This window comes from Rissa tridactyla, chromosome 6 (assembly GCF_028500815.1).
Source record: "Rissa tridactyla isolate bRisTri1 chromosome 6, bRisTri1.patW.cur.20221130, whole genome shotgun sequence".
Classification (NCBI taxonomy): domain Eukaryota; kingdom Metazoa; phylum Chordata; class Aves; order Charadriiformes; family Laridae; genus Rissa; species Rissa tridactyla.
The window spans coordinates 27,264,527-27,278,438 of record NC_071471.1 but is presented as its reverse complement, the minus strand read 5'-3'; the positions used below and the strand labels follow the sequence as shown (position 1 = coordinate 27,278,438).

Here is a 13,912-nt window from a genome sequence, read left to right as displayed (position 1 = left end):
AAGCCACCATTTCTAAACAGCAGCTAATACTGAACAAGAAGCAGCTGGATCCTCTCCACCATCCCTTGCCCTCTAGGGTCCTTTCTTTTGCATCTGTAAGGTATTAGCATAAGAAATGACTAATTGCTTTTGCAGCTCCACCCTAATGAAGCAAGCTCATCTGCCTCCTCAGGACAGGTCATGCCCTGACAACCATCTGCCTGCTTGCTTGTTCTAGACATCTCTTGGTCTCTGCAGACATTGCAGGCTCCAGGGTGCGAGGAGACAAGTGGTTGCTTGTAGCTATGGGGTGAAGCAGTTTTCAACCCCCTGCCCCAGGCTGAGCGAGCCACAGCACGCTCTTGGTGGCTGGGAAATCTGAAGGGAGGACTGTGCAAGGAAGAGGGGACCTTGGTGACAGCACGTCTACCCTGGTTTAACCCCAGCTGGCAGCTAGAACTATACAGCCGCTCGCTCACTCCCCCCAGTTTGGGTGAGCAAGAGAATCAAAAGAGTAAAAGTGAGAAAAAGTCTCATGGGTTGAGATAAAGTCAGTTTAACAGGTAGAGCAAAAGCCGCGCACACAAGCAAACAAAACAAGGAATTCATTCACTGCTTCCCATCTCCAGGACAGCAGGGCTCCATCACGCACAACGGTTACTTGGATAGACAAACACCGTCACTCCAAATGTCTCCCCTCTTCCTTCTTCTTCACACAGCTTTATAGGCTGAGCATGACTTCATGTGGTATGGAATATCCCTTTGCTCAGTTGGGGTCAGCTGTCCCAGCTGTGTCCCCTCCCAGCTTCTTCTGCTCTCCTACCCTGCTCGCTGGTGGGATGGTGTGAGGGGCAGAAAAGGCCCTGTGGGTTTATCAACAACTAAAAAACACCAGTGTGCTATCAAAAGCATTTCTCACCTCAAACCCAAAACATAGCACTATACCAGCCGCTAGCAAGAAGGTTAACTCTGTCCCAGCTGACACCACGACAACATCCCACTGGCTCACACATGCGTGTGAAAGAATGCACCCGTGTGCTCATGCCTGTGCACTGCACCGGGGCTGCCTGCAGCCTTCCTGATGGAGATGGAGACCTTCCTGTGCTGATGGAGACCTCCCCAAAGGGCTGTGTCCATGGAGAGGACCTTCTTGGAGCCCTTGATGCCTTCATCCAAGACCACACTGTTCCAGCAGCTGTGCCTGACACCCAGGGACCTGGCTGGACTCTCCTTCCCTCCTGTCCACAGATACAAAACCAGCAGAGATTAATGTCCCCCTTCAGGCCCAAAGCAGGTGAGCTCAAGTCACCCCGTGGTGCAGAGGACACCCAGAAAACCTACTGAAACCGCTATGTCTGCCCAAACCTGACCTGGTGCCGGCCCTGTCCCTGGCCAGGCTGGTGACCACGGCATCCCCTGCTCACCTCTCGAGGAGGGGGAGCCCAGGCAGACGGATGTGGCTGCAGCCCCTCAGGAAAAGCCTCCTCCAAAGCTGCGCCCACTCAGAGCATTCCCACCCTGGCCATTGTTTTGGAAATGGCTGGAAAAAGTCAGCAGGGCGCTGGGTGCGGGTGGGGGGTCAGGAAAAAGGAAAAACAGATGATTAGATTTTTTTTTTTAAATCAGCCAATAAATTATATTAACTTTTCCATTGACCTTTTGTCAGGTCACATTATCAGACTGGTGAATGCGGTTCATGAAGATAGTATTATGCTCAGATTTCAAACTGTGCAGAAAGTGCATCCCAAGCAATATGCCAAAATGGAAATGTCGGCTCTGCCGGAGGGGTGTGCTACTCACTACCCTCCTGAGGAAGGCCAGATCCAGCACCCACAAATATTATATATAGTATTAAAAAGGTCTGGTTCCCAGGGAGGCTGGGGGTTTGATAAAGTCTGCCTCTGTCAGTGATGCCATTTACTGCTCTCTTCTTGAGGTTGTGGTGGCACTGGAGCTGCCTGCGGAGGGACCGGCTTGCCGCAGGCACCCGAGGTCGCCATCCTGCCCGTGCTCGGCCAGCAAGCCATGGTGCAGGCAGCTGGGAACAGGCAGCTTTCCTTGGCCAGGGCACAAACACTGGCCTCGCACCACGGTGCCGCCTTTAGGATAGGATAATGCCCAAAGCACGGGAGGGAGGAGGGTGTGAGGGTGCAGCGACGTGTGTTGAGTGCCTGCACAGGTAAGGGGGAGCACTGATGGTGCTGCCTGCCCCAGCCTCAGGCAGGGTTTAGCGGGTGTCCGCAGGACTGCAGCATCGTGCTGCATTGTATCGGCTCCGTATCACACAGCCAGTGGCAACAGCTCCTTCTGCAGCCGTGGCACCTTCCAGGAGTGCCGGCAGGGAACCAGTGTGACCCTGCTGCTCCTGGGGCTGTCCTGGTCCTCAGGGCTCGAGAGTCACTCTGCCCCTAGGACCACGGCGCCGGCACAGGCAGAGGTGTCCTCTGCCTCTGCCAGCCCAGCAAGACCAAAATTAGCTTCCCCTGCGTGTGTGCCGGGTAGAAGAGCCACATTTGTATCTCAGGAAGGCATTATTGTACTCCATGAGCCCTATCTTATCAGGGAAAGGAAAATGGGACTTTGACAAATTGCCTCTGTCACAGCTGGGGTAAGCACATGATTTTTGGTAATCGTCCACCCTGCCTGCAGCAATGCCACGGCCACTATTGTTCCCAGCCCGGGCGCTGCATCGTGCGGGGTCCGGGCAGCCGCGACCCTCCCGAAGGCGAAAGAGCATGGGGGGGGCCCGGCCACACTCGCTTTGGCTGAGCCCCGTGCATTGTGTTTGCAGCCCTGGTGGGGATGCCATTGGAGTTAGACTGATCCCTTTATCAGGAGCCTTCAAGTGCTGATAAAGTGACATCACCCTCTGGGAGCAGGAGCGGGGACTTGAACTCTTTTGCAAAGGGAGATGGTTATCAGCGGGCTCTGGCAGGGCCGCGCTCACTCTTCAGCCCCGCAGCTGGAAGCAGAGCCACCCTCTGAGCCGCTGACACGATAGGAAGGGTTTGTTTTGCTTTGCACAATGGCTGCTCAGATCCTGTCCAAGAGCAGTGCAGGGCCCTTCAAAGGCACTCAGCTTTGTGCTGCCCCGGCACGGGGGGTGCAGCCTGGCCAGCAGCCGTCCTGCCCACAAGGCGCTCAGCCTGGCTCTAGGGACGGCTCGGTCCCTGAAACACCCCTTGCAACAGCAGGCACGTTGTTCCCAGTCCCAGGGCAAAGAGGATCATCGCCTGAAGAGCTTATGTCATCTTACTGGGAAGCCCAAGAGCAGCCCACGCACCCATCCCCTCCTGCAGAGCATCCCCGCAGGGAGGAAAGCAGGTCACTCCTGCCGTCTCTCCACTCCTCGCTGCTGTGAGGCCACCCAGGGACCTGCCCTGGCAGGGCTGGGAGCACCGAAAGAGCCTCTTGAGTGGGTCCAGATACCTCACAAACCACATCCTCTGGCAGAGCAGGGAGCAGCAGGTGCTCCACTCACCTCTGCTGCAAGCCACAGGGCAGAAGACGACCCGAAAGGCAGCTGTGGTGGCCATCAAGACAGCCAGAACAAGCCTGCAATGATGTCACGCAGGGGACGCCTGCCTGGCCCACTCGGTCCACCTGCCTGGGAGGGGTGACAGCACAGAGGCCATGCCGGGTGCATGCAGCCAACATCATCGCACAACTGCCTGAGCAATGCGTGGCTGCAGCAGGTCCGTGCTGGGAATGCTCCAGTGCGCTCTGTACAGAGCTCTTCATCCCCCCAAGCGTGACTGTGGCTGCTGGTGTGGTGATCTCCATCAGAGGTGCTGGTGCCATGGGTAGCTCCCCAAATACCCCAGCAGAAGCAGCCACTGAGGGCTAGAGGGAGTGGGCAGAGAGGTGGCAGCAAACCGAACTGCACGGATGTGCAATCCTGCCCCGTATTAACGGTGCTTTGTGCCCTTTGTTGCTCTGCTGCCAAGTCCTGCTTCCCAAGGCAGGACGAAGGGGCAGACTGCCAGGTGCTGCAAGCATCACGACCGTCAATCCAGCTGCCACTGTCCTGATTCCTGCATGTCTCCCTGTGCCTACAGCTCAGCCCTCCGCTTCCCGGAGCTGGGCTGCCAGTGTAAAACCAAAGAGCAAAAAACCCCGGTGGGCCCGATACAAGACCTGACAGGGCTGAGACCACTGATTTCCCACCACTGCGCCCCAGGGCAGAGAGCGGGTAGAGCTGCAAACCACAGCGATGTGAGATGTGCCAAAGCCTCAGCACCCTCTTGCAGAGCTCCTCCTTTTGCCCGGGTCCGTGCAGCCTGTGACATCCCTTCCCACGGCCCGAGCAAACACTGCTGTGCCCCTTCACAGCTCCCACCCTGCGACCCCCCGGGAGAAGCGGGGCACAGCACCCATCCCGCTGCCGTCTGAAGTTCTACTGTTAATGATGGGACACTGAATCAGCCCTCGGTCCCGGGAGTGGCTCAGCTCTGGGGCCAGAGCGGAGCAGGGCAGCGCGGGGTGACCTCCTGCAGCCGCCCTGCCGCTCCCGGCGGCCACAGCCCGGGGCTTCCTGAGCCACAGGGGCAGACCCGGCCTCCCTCCCTGAACTCCACTCATCATTCATCCCCGTCTCAATGCCCAAAATAGCCCACAATGGTTTCCGCAGTTAATTTGGGCCTGCTCTGAGCCCGCAGGCTGTAATCTGAACTTGTCTCTGGCCAGCTTCACTTCAGACCTCCCTGTCCCCGTGCTCTGAGACGCAGCAGAGGCGCTCATCCTTTCCTTTCCTCTGCTGCCCTGACGGTGCCCACCCCATCACATCCCCTCTTTGGGACAGGACACCTCTTCAGACACTCACCTCTGTTCTTACTCAGAGGCCACTCTTGCTCCTCTTCTCGTGCCCTACACAGCTCTGGGCGCTTTGGGGGATGCCCAGCCCTGCACACACACTGGCATGTCACGGATCCATCCCAGCAGCTCCCACACAGCCCTTGACCAGCCTCTCCTATGGCAGCAGCTAATCCTGCTCCCAGCTCTGTCCACATGGACACGCTTTCTGTCCTGTCACTCCGTCCCCCAGCCACTCAGCGGTGCTAGACCCTTTCAACACATTCTGCCACCAGCTTTGGGTGCTCTTCCAGAGCATTTAAAGTAAGATTTCTCTTGCCAGTGCACAAATGATGGACACAGGTGGTCCCACGGGATGGAGCAGGAGCAGTCCAGGCTATCTGCTGCTCCAGGACTCATTGCAAAGCACCGCAAACAGGGCTGCCCTGTGCGACAGCCACCCGCTGGCTTGGGGATCCTGGCTCCCATAGGCATCCTCCCGCGCTTTAGAGAGCAGCCGAGGTGCCCACCCCACCGTCTGCAGCTGAGACTTTTGTTTCGCTTTGGGTTATCTTATCGCCCTAGGAAAGGCAATACAGCAGAAGAATTTCCTTTCCTTTATGTTTCCAGCCTTTCCATTGTCTGGCGTCTGGATTTCTGAGCTTCGCCACTCAGCAATTCGCCCAGGCCTTTGGAAACATGAATGCAGGCGCTTCTTATCAGCGGGGGCTCTGCAAAGGCTCCTTTTGCTGCTGCAGACGAACCAGTCAGGGTCTGGCCACCCCAGGGCCCCATCCTCACCCCACTAAGCTTCACCCTGTGCATTTGCCACTACCCAAGGCAGGCAGCTCAGCCGCTCGCCTGGAGGGGTGGCAGTGCCAGGCAACGTGGCTTGATGAGATTTGACCATGGCAATGAAACACCGTAGCCTCCTGTTTCTTTTTCTCTTCCAGTTTATTTAGACAGAGCAGAGCCCAGAGCAGGATGTGTACCATTGGGAAGGAAGAACAGCTACAAGCCACTAGCACCTCAGAAAAGACCGTGGAAGACACTGTCAGCCCAGGGTTATAGCAAAAAGGTCTTTCCCTGATGTGCTCCTTGTAGGAGCCACCACCACCACCCACCCTGGGGCAAAGAGCTGAGCTCCGGCTTCAGGGAGCAAGCTGGCCCCGGTTGTGCTCTCCACCGTGCTCCTGTGCAGGAAGATCTTCTCTTCCCCTGTGCTCTGTAATAGAGAGGAGCAGGAGAGCAGCCAGACAGGTCCCCAAGTCCCCATCCTGGATCCTCTCCCTCCAGACGAGTGTCCAGGCCGGCCAGGTCTTCCCCCGCAGCGTCCTGGGGATGGTACAGCAGGGCACAGCCCATGGATTTGAAAGACACAGATGAGATTTGAGCCAAAGCAGTGCTTCACGTGCAACACATCCATCAGCGTGGGCTGCAGGGTCCTGGGGATCCCCGCGCTGCAGCTGCACCAGCGCACACGTGGCCCAAGGCACTTCAACACGTCATGCCCCAACACGTGGATGCAAACGGGCTGCTCCCTCCTGACCTTTGCGTGGGTTTCTACATTTCTGCAGCTTCCCCTGATCTGCACCATGCACATTTTATGCACAAAATCATGCCAGGGCAAGAAATCCACCTCCCCATCACAGGAAGTGGCAGCGCCCTCCCTTATGGCGGCCGGCACCCACCAGGGAGCCCACGAGTGATGGGTCCATCCCCCACATACAGCACTTAAGACACATATAATCTTCCAGGTGGGTTTCTGTCTCGCTGGTCCTTGGCTTGTGAGGCTAGTGTTCAGCAGTCAGGGATGACCAGGAAGCATGGCAGCCACAGTGGGGACTGTCCCTCTCCTGCCTCGCTGGGCAGATCAGCAGGCTTCCACGCCAGAGGCTGCAGAGCATGACCGAGCAGGGCTTGTAACCCCAAGGCTGGGGAAAACACCAGCCCAACCAAGAGAGGACACTGCTGGTTTAAACCCAGCCGTGAGGCTGCACCTCTCCCGCAGCCCCAATTCCAGGGAGTGCAGCCAACAGCAACAGGAAGGGGGACCCTGCACCTCTTTGCAGCGGGACAAGGGTGAAAGGAGACACTGGAAGCTGTCACCACTCCATGCAGGCAGTGCTCCAGGCACAGCATGGCAGCCTGTGATAGCACCCCACAGCTTATCACCTCTCCCAGGAGAGCCCCGAGGAAGCACCTTCTGCTGGTTACTGCTTGCTCGGCTGCGGGGATGGGTGCTTGGGGTGTCTCGGAGGGGCTGCAGGTTGTCTGAAGGTGCCGGGGCTCAGCACGGAGCAAGGCTGAGCAGCAGGGCTGGGCCGGCTCCACTGCACTGTCATGTCTTCGAAGTCCCACTGTGAAGAGAAAGGAGCAGGTGGTGCCGCAGCCGGGTGCGAGGGATGGCCGGGCAGCACCGCTCCCTGCGGGCAGCACAGGGGACACGCCGCCTCCTGCCAAAAGGGGAATTGGCTAGGTTGGAAAATAGAAAGTATTTGGTTCTCCCTTTCTCCGCAACAACGCAAGCAAAGCTCAAAGCAGAACAAGGCTGGTTTCCATTTTTCTCACGTGCTTCCCCCACCCTGCCCAGGAACGTGAGGGGGGGGCTCAGGAGCACACGGGGGGGCGGCCAAGTGAGATGTGGAGTGGGTCAAGAGAGGGAGAATCCCTTCTCACTGAGACCCCCACAGCAACAGTTCCTGAGCATCCCCCTGTGCTGCTGGGAGCACAGCCGGTTCGGAGAGCCACCTCAGCAGAGACAACTCTTGCTAAACACCCTGTAAAGCCCCAGATGATGCTCAGGCTGGTTCACCACCACCAGCTAACATAAAGGGGCTCTGCAGGGGCTTCCAGCTTCCCTTGGCTCTGTGCAGGCACAAAAACTTGACTGAACAGCGGGAACTTCCCGTCAGGGACATGACGGTGTTTCTGTTTCTTTGCCTCAACTGCTATGACTCCTCAGTGACAAGGGGCTGGGGATCAGAGGGGAACATTTCCAGGAGGGCAAACCCAAGCCTGCTCCATCCGGCAAGCGCAGCCCTCCCGCCCTGACACCACCCAAAAGGGACAGACCCTTTTCCCACCGCTGCAGCAAGAAAAAAAAACAAAAAAAACACTGGGGCCGGGTTGTTCCTCTGACTCAGGAGTCGTTTCTTTTCCTCTTGTCCTCCCCATGACCTCTCTTTTTGGGCACCTCAGGCATTTAGCGCTGAGAGATTATACTCTGAGGTGGCCTGGGGAGCTGCTCCCTGCCCCTCTCCCAATATTTTTTCTGCAAAAGGGAAAGAAAAAAAAATAACAACCAAAAAAAGGACCCCAACTCCTCACTTGCCAAGGCAAGAACTGCTTCTCCCACCGTGGTCCTCTTGACCACCGTTTTGCGCAGGCTGGCTGGGAACAGCTCGTTGGTGTGCCACCCTGCAGGGGTGTATGGTGGGGGGTCCCTGGGGACCAGCACCTCTGCTGGGATCCCTGGCTGGGACAGGGCCCAGCACTGCTGCTCTGGGGATGCCCTCCTGCTCTGCCAGGGCTGCTCTCCTCTGCCTTGGAAAGGCCGGCCCCTAACGGCAGCAGAGAAGGATTTCAGCCTCCTCCAGAGAAGTAATGAAGTAGTTTTGGACCAGGCGGTGACTGCAGAAAGCTGGCGAGATGCTCGCACAGCAGCCCCTCGCTGCAGGACTCCCTGGTGCAAAAGTCATCATCCCACTGACCCTTGGGCTGAGGTGTCAGGAAAAAGTCAGAGACACCTGACCCTGCCAGGCAAAGGACTTTTTTGTGTAGTGCTGGCTCTGCCAAGCTGAGGGGACTGAGGCTGGTACATCACCTGCCATGGACCACAGCGTTAGAAGAGCCGCAGCACCCCGCAGCAGAGCAGCTCAGGGATGTGCAGTCGGTGAACGCATCCTGGCATCCCTCTCACTTGCTCACCCACGGTGCTTCCATTTTCAGGGGTAGAGTAAAAAATACTGCTCTCCCGCAAAACAGACTCTGCAAAGCACATTTTCTAGTAGGTGGATGGCCTCGGCAGCAGCTCTGACGTGCAGTGGCAGCCCTCTGTGTGAAGGACAGCCCCAGCCTTCCGGACCTCCAGGGCAGAGCTGGGGCCAGTGTTGCACCAGGGTGACCTGCACTGAAACCCTCTTGCAGCCAACAGCAGCAGCCTGGGTGGGAAAGGCCCTTTGGAGAAACTAAGCAAGACCAGGTCTTGCACTAAGGAGGTACCAGGAAAGCTCTGAAAAGGTGCAAGTCTTGCCCTTCTCCTGATAATAAAACTCCACTAACTAGTAGGCAGACAAAAAGAGAAGGGACAATGTAACACTACCCAAGAGGAGCCCTGTGAAATTCCTCCTTTTCACAGCATCTTCTCTGTAGGACCACGTCAGCTACAGCTCAGAGTATAAAGACCTTTGAGTGAGCCTGAGACAGCCTAGAACCCTGGCTCCAGCCTTTTCAGGAGGAGCCATGGATGGGGACTTCCCAGGTGGGCAGGTGATGCTGCGAACAGGGCTGGCACACTTGTGCGAGATGCTGTGGTGGCTCACCTGCCTTGATAGAACAAGCTAGCCTCCATTCTCCTTTTCTGAGCTCTTCTGCAGAGCAGCCTTTGCACCTCAGCAGCACCCTGGGCATGTCTGAACAGGGATCTAGACCTGACCCTGGCACCAGGGCTGTCACTCTATGGGGTGGATGCCTTAATGAACACAGTGCATCAGGGCAGAGCCCCAAGGGAGAAGAAACAGCGCCTGAAGAGCCAGGAGCAGACACTGACCTCGAGCTCCGAGTTGATGGAAGTGGCATCAGAGGAGCTGGATGGGGAGACCCCAGGGCACCGAGCCAGGAGCGGGGGGCAGGCAGGCGGCTGTCGTGGCACAGGACCTGCTGGACCCGTCTGTGCATCCCCAGGCAGCCTCGCCACGCTGTGACCACTCTGATAGGGGACAGGAAGCAAGAGGAGGACATCAAAGGGAGACATCACTGGGGAGAGCACCAAAACCCAGCAGCCCCAGTATGTTCACAGCACCTCGGGGCTCACATTGCAAAAGCATCTGCAAGATGCCAGTCTCTCCCTGCTGTGCAGGTCAGCGAGGAAGATGCATCCACTCCCCCCCCTCCAATCTGGGCACACAACCTCTGCAGAGATCCCATTCCCTGCCAGAGGGGTGAGACCATCCCTGACACCCCCGGACCCTGCCCCAGCCCCAGGGGCTGCACCGGGCCCCCGGCAGCCTCTCACCTGCTGCACCAGCCTGATCATCAGGTCTAAGGAGTGGCTGGTGGCCACCATCCTGGGCCCAGTCCTGGGTTTTTGGAAACACGTGAAGGGGGACCCAGTTTGCAGCCTGCAAAGGAGAATGAGCCACATCGGCTACAACCAGGAAAGCTGCGCCTGCACCAAGGGGCACAGCACCTGTCCCCATCCAACAGCAGCGTCGCTCCAGCCACACCAAGAACTGGGGACCTGGGTGGGTGCAGGATGGTGCTGAGCTGACACGTCTGGATCCTGCAGCCAGGCCCTCCCCACCTTCCAGAGGGAGTAAGGGGGTGAGGGACCCCCACCAGCCTCCCGCCCTTGCAGCAGCCACCGGGGCCAGGGGAGCATCCAGGAGCTGCACACCAGTGCCAAGCTGCTCCCCAGTCAGCATAGTAGGAAAATACATGTGGTCCTGTGGTGAGGGTGATGTTCCCAGCATCAGCCATGCCCTGCAGCATGCTGACCCTCCACATGCCTTCTCTGTGGGGCCCCGGCCCCCACCATCCCCCCACCCTCCCCTGGGGAGGCAGAGCAGTAACGCTGCTGAGCGGGGCAGCTCTCCTTCCTGCCCTTCAATCAGAGAGGGAGGAAAAAAAAAATAAACCTCCTCCTCTTCTGCTTCTCCATCATCTTCTTTTCCCTCCCCAGCCAGGGAGGCCCAAGCATCGGGGACCTCTGGTACAAGACGCTGGCTCGTCTGGCTCTTGGCGGTGCAGGCGATGAACAGGAGCTGAACCCCCGTTAAGGGTATTTCTGGAGTAACAGTGGAGCCCCCTCCCCACACCCGTCCCACAGCCTGGGCACCTGGACCAGGAGAGGAGCCCCATCCACCTCCACATCCCAGCTGAGAGCAGAGCTGGGAAAGGATACAGCCACGTCCAGCGCAGCTGACCCCAGGGCGACAAGGAGCCAGGGCAGGGCCCTCAGGACATGCGCAGGCTGCCAGCCGTGGGTGACAATCGCTGCTGCGTAGAGGACGCCGGCTGTGGCCGAGCACAGGGTGGCCCACAGCCGCCTCCATGGCCATGGCTTTGCCCTGCACTAAGCCACCCAGAGCCTGCTTTGGAGCCACAGACCCTGTCCCCAGCCAGGGACACCGTCGCAGCCGGCACAGGGACCCTGCACCCCGCTGGGTATGGGGCAGCTGTGCCGAACCCTGCAGCTGACCCGAGGACTAAACAGCTGGGAGGGGCACTCGGCATCCCCCCCAGAGCTTTTGCAATGGGATGCAGGAGTCACCAGCATGGCTGGGAAGCCCTGCCTGGGACTCGGGGGCATAAGGGCAGCCGTGCCAGGCAGACACTTACTGCTCTGGAGAGTGCAGAGATCCTGGCCGTGAGGGCAATGAGGGCAGAGAGCAGCCCCAGGACAAAGCCCAGCACTTCCTTGTTGTCCTAAAGGAAGAAGAACAGGGGAAGCAGGGGAACACCTCCATCACAGCCTGCCCAGAGAAGGGGTCTAGAGAGAGCTCAGCGCATACCTCCCGACAGGAGCCCTGTCCCCACCGCCCCCGCCAGCTGCTCCAGGTCCCCTGGTGATCCCAGCGACATCACCCTGACCAGAACTGCCACGGTGTGGGGGGGCTGCCTCTCCTGACCCCAGCCCCAGGCGTGCAGGGGCTGGGCGTGTCCTGGGGAACAGGACCGGCCTTGGGCACCCCAGGGACACAAAGCCCCGGGAAGCCGAGACACCAGTTTGGGCAGTGCCAGGGCTGGTAAAGGGGAAAACGCAACAGAACTGAACCTGCCTGTGCTCAGAGCCCAGCAGCTGCCTGTGCCCTGCCTGCTGCCCACCCAGCCCTGGGGGGATGAGGAGAGGGCAGCTCACCTCCAACACCACCCCGAGCAGCCTCCGCCGGGCTCCCTCCAGCCGCTCCAGGGAGGACCGGGAGCTGGGGACCCACAGAAACCTGCCAGCACCCACGGACAGGGGCAGGGCAAGGGCAAGCAGACCATCCCGCAGCCTCTGCCGCCGCCGCCTCCTCCTCCTCCACCGGCGGGGTGGACCTGTGTGGGACACGTGGTCACTTTCAGGAACAGGTTTTGTCCCATCCCACCCTCGTGGGCAGTGCTGGGGCCCCCACCCTACTCCTCACCCATCCCGGCGGCCACCAAGCCACCCTCTGTTTGCCCAGGGTGCCACGCTGCTACCCCAGGTGCCACTGTCCCCACGGTGCCCGTGCCAGGCTGCCCACCCAGGGGCACGCGGTGCTCCTGATGCCCTCGGCTCAGAGCAGGCTGCTGCCAACCCGTGCCGATGGCAAGGAGGGATATCCCAGCCCAAACCTGCTGTCTTCTGGGACTCAGGCGGGCATGGGGGAAAGAGGGTGAGCAGGAAGCGGATGATGTCGGCCATGGCCATGTAGGCACCTGTGAGGACCTGGGGAGAGACACAACAGCTGAACCTCCCTGAAACGCAGAACATCTGGCAGCAGCCCACAGCCCCCCAGGCGAGGGGCTGTATTTGCCGCGCTGTCTTAAGCCAGGCTGTGAAAATCCTCCCCCTCCAGGGCCCAGCACTCCAGGGCAACAGAGCAGCACACCTCCAGTCCCCCCCTACCGCAGGGCAAATCCATAATTACCTGGATGCCGAGCTGGCTGGCCAGCAGCGCTCCGATCGCGTTGCAGACGTGGCCCAGGAAGCTGTACAGGAGGCAGAGGACGGATGCCTGCCGCCGGCCCTGCCCTGGGCACCCGCAGGACAGCCTAGGGCAGAGGGACAGGCTGCTCTAGCCACACCGGGCACCGCGGGATGTCGGAGCAGAGCAGCCCCACAGCCTCCCGCAGCCCAGCCCCGGGGAGTTACAGGGAGCGGGCAGTGATCCAGCACAGCACGGCCAGCATCCAGAGCCCCCAGGACACACAGCCGGGCTCCCCGGCCAGGCATGCTACTGGCCAGGCAGCAGAGCCACTGTGGCCTGTGGCTGGTGTCCCCAGCATGGCTGGCTCTGAGTGTCCCTGGGCAGGGAGTGCCACCACGCACCCCGCAGGTGCGGCACCCAGCACCACCTCCACCCACGGTACAGCACCCAGCAGCTCCCCAGGGGTAGAAAGCACCGCACACTGCTGGGAGCAGACTCCTGGCTGGAATACAGCTCCCTAAACTCGGCAGAAGAGACCTGGCAGCTCCAGCTCCTGCTCTGCAGGGAGAATTGTATTTCATACTCCAAGTGCAAGATACGGTAAAAGGGAAGTTCACGTTCAAACCATATTCCCAAATCAGCTCTGCGTTTCTGCTGCAGGTATCAGTGCAGCAGGCAACATCACCAGCCAGGAAAATGAACTGCTGGCATTATAAAGCAAAGCCCTCTAAAGGGGGAAGCAGACCACTGGGGTGCGGAAAGTGCTGCGGATCCCAAGGAACAGACTGGAGCCGGTCAGAGCCCACACGTTCCCTCTACACGCACAAGGCACTTTAAGAGAACAGCACTCAGAAATGGAAAGTTGCCTTCCGCGGAAGGCGACGGGAGCAACCGAGAGGGGCTCATTCAGCAGGTGGCCGAGGCAGAGCACAAGGTCTCCTTTGTGCCCGCTCCACCAGCGACGCAGTCCCTGCGTTGTCCCACGCCTGCCAGCTGCTCCTGTGTGCTGTACGGAGCCGTCAACAGCCCTGCCAGCATTCCCCAGCCAGGGTAGGGCAGGGTGGATGCAGTTCAGCAACAGACCAAACCACCACAGGAAAGCATTAATTTAACCACGGTCCTCCCCTATCACCCAGTTTGCCCACTGCTCAATAGCAGCATAAAATATTAACAAGCCTTTGGTTCCACAGCTCTCGTTTACGGTCCTTCTTCTATCAAGGCAAGAGTCCTTTAGCACAGCCAAGGAGCAGTTTGCATTTATCAAACCTGAGCAAACATTACTTGCTTCGTCATATTTACATTACCGT

General features: G+C 59.0%; 1 protein-coding gene across 1 annotated transcript; it reads right to left on the bottom strand.

Moving 5' to 3' along the window:
- Positions 1–5,804: 5,804 nt before the first annotated feature.
- Positions 5,805–12,985, bottom strand: TMEM44 (transmembrane protein 44). Its single transcript, XM_054206418.1, is given in 12 exon segments — positions 5,805–7,130; positions 9,542–9,700; positions 10,007–10,078; positions 10,080–10,112; positions 10,629–10,754; positions 10,895–11,065; positions 11,332–11,420; positions 11,423–11,465; positions 11,852–12,030; positions 12,310–12,403; positions 12,606–12,729; positions 12,830–12,985. Coding segments are annotated over 12 exon segments (1,371 nt in total). The 5' UTR covers positions 12,964–12,985; the 3' UTR covers positions 5,805–6,983.
- Between the last annotated feature and the right edge of the window lie 927 nt (positions 12,986–13,912).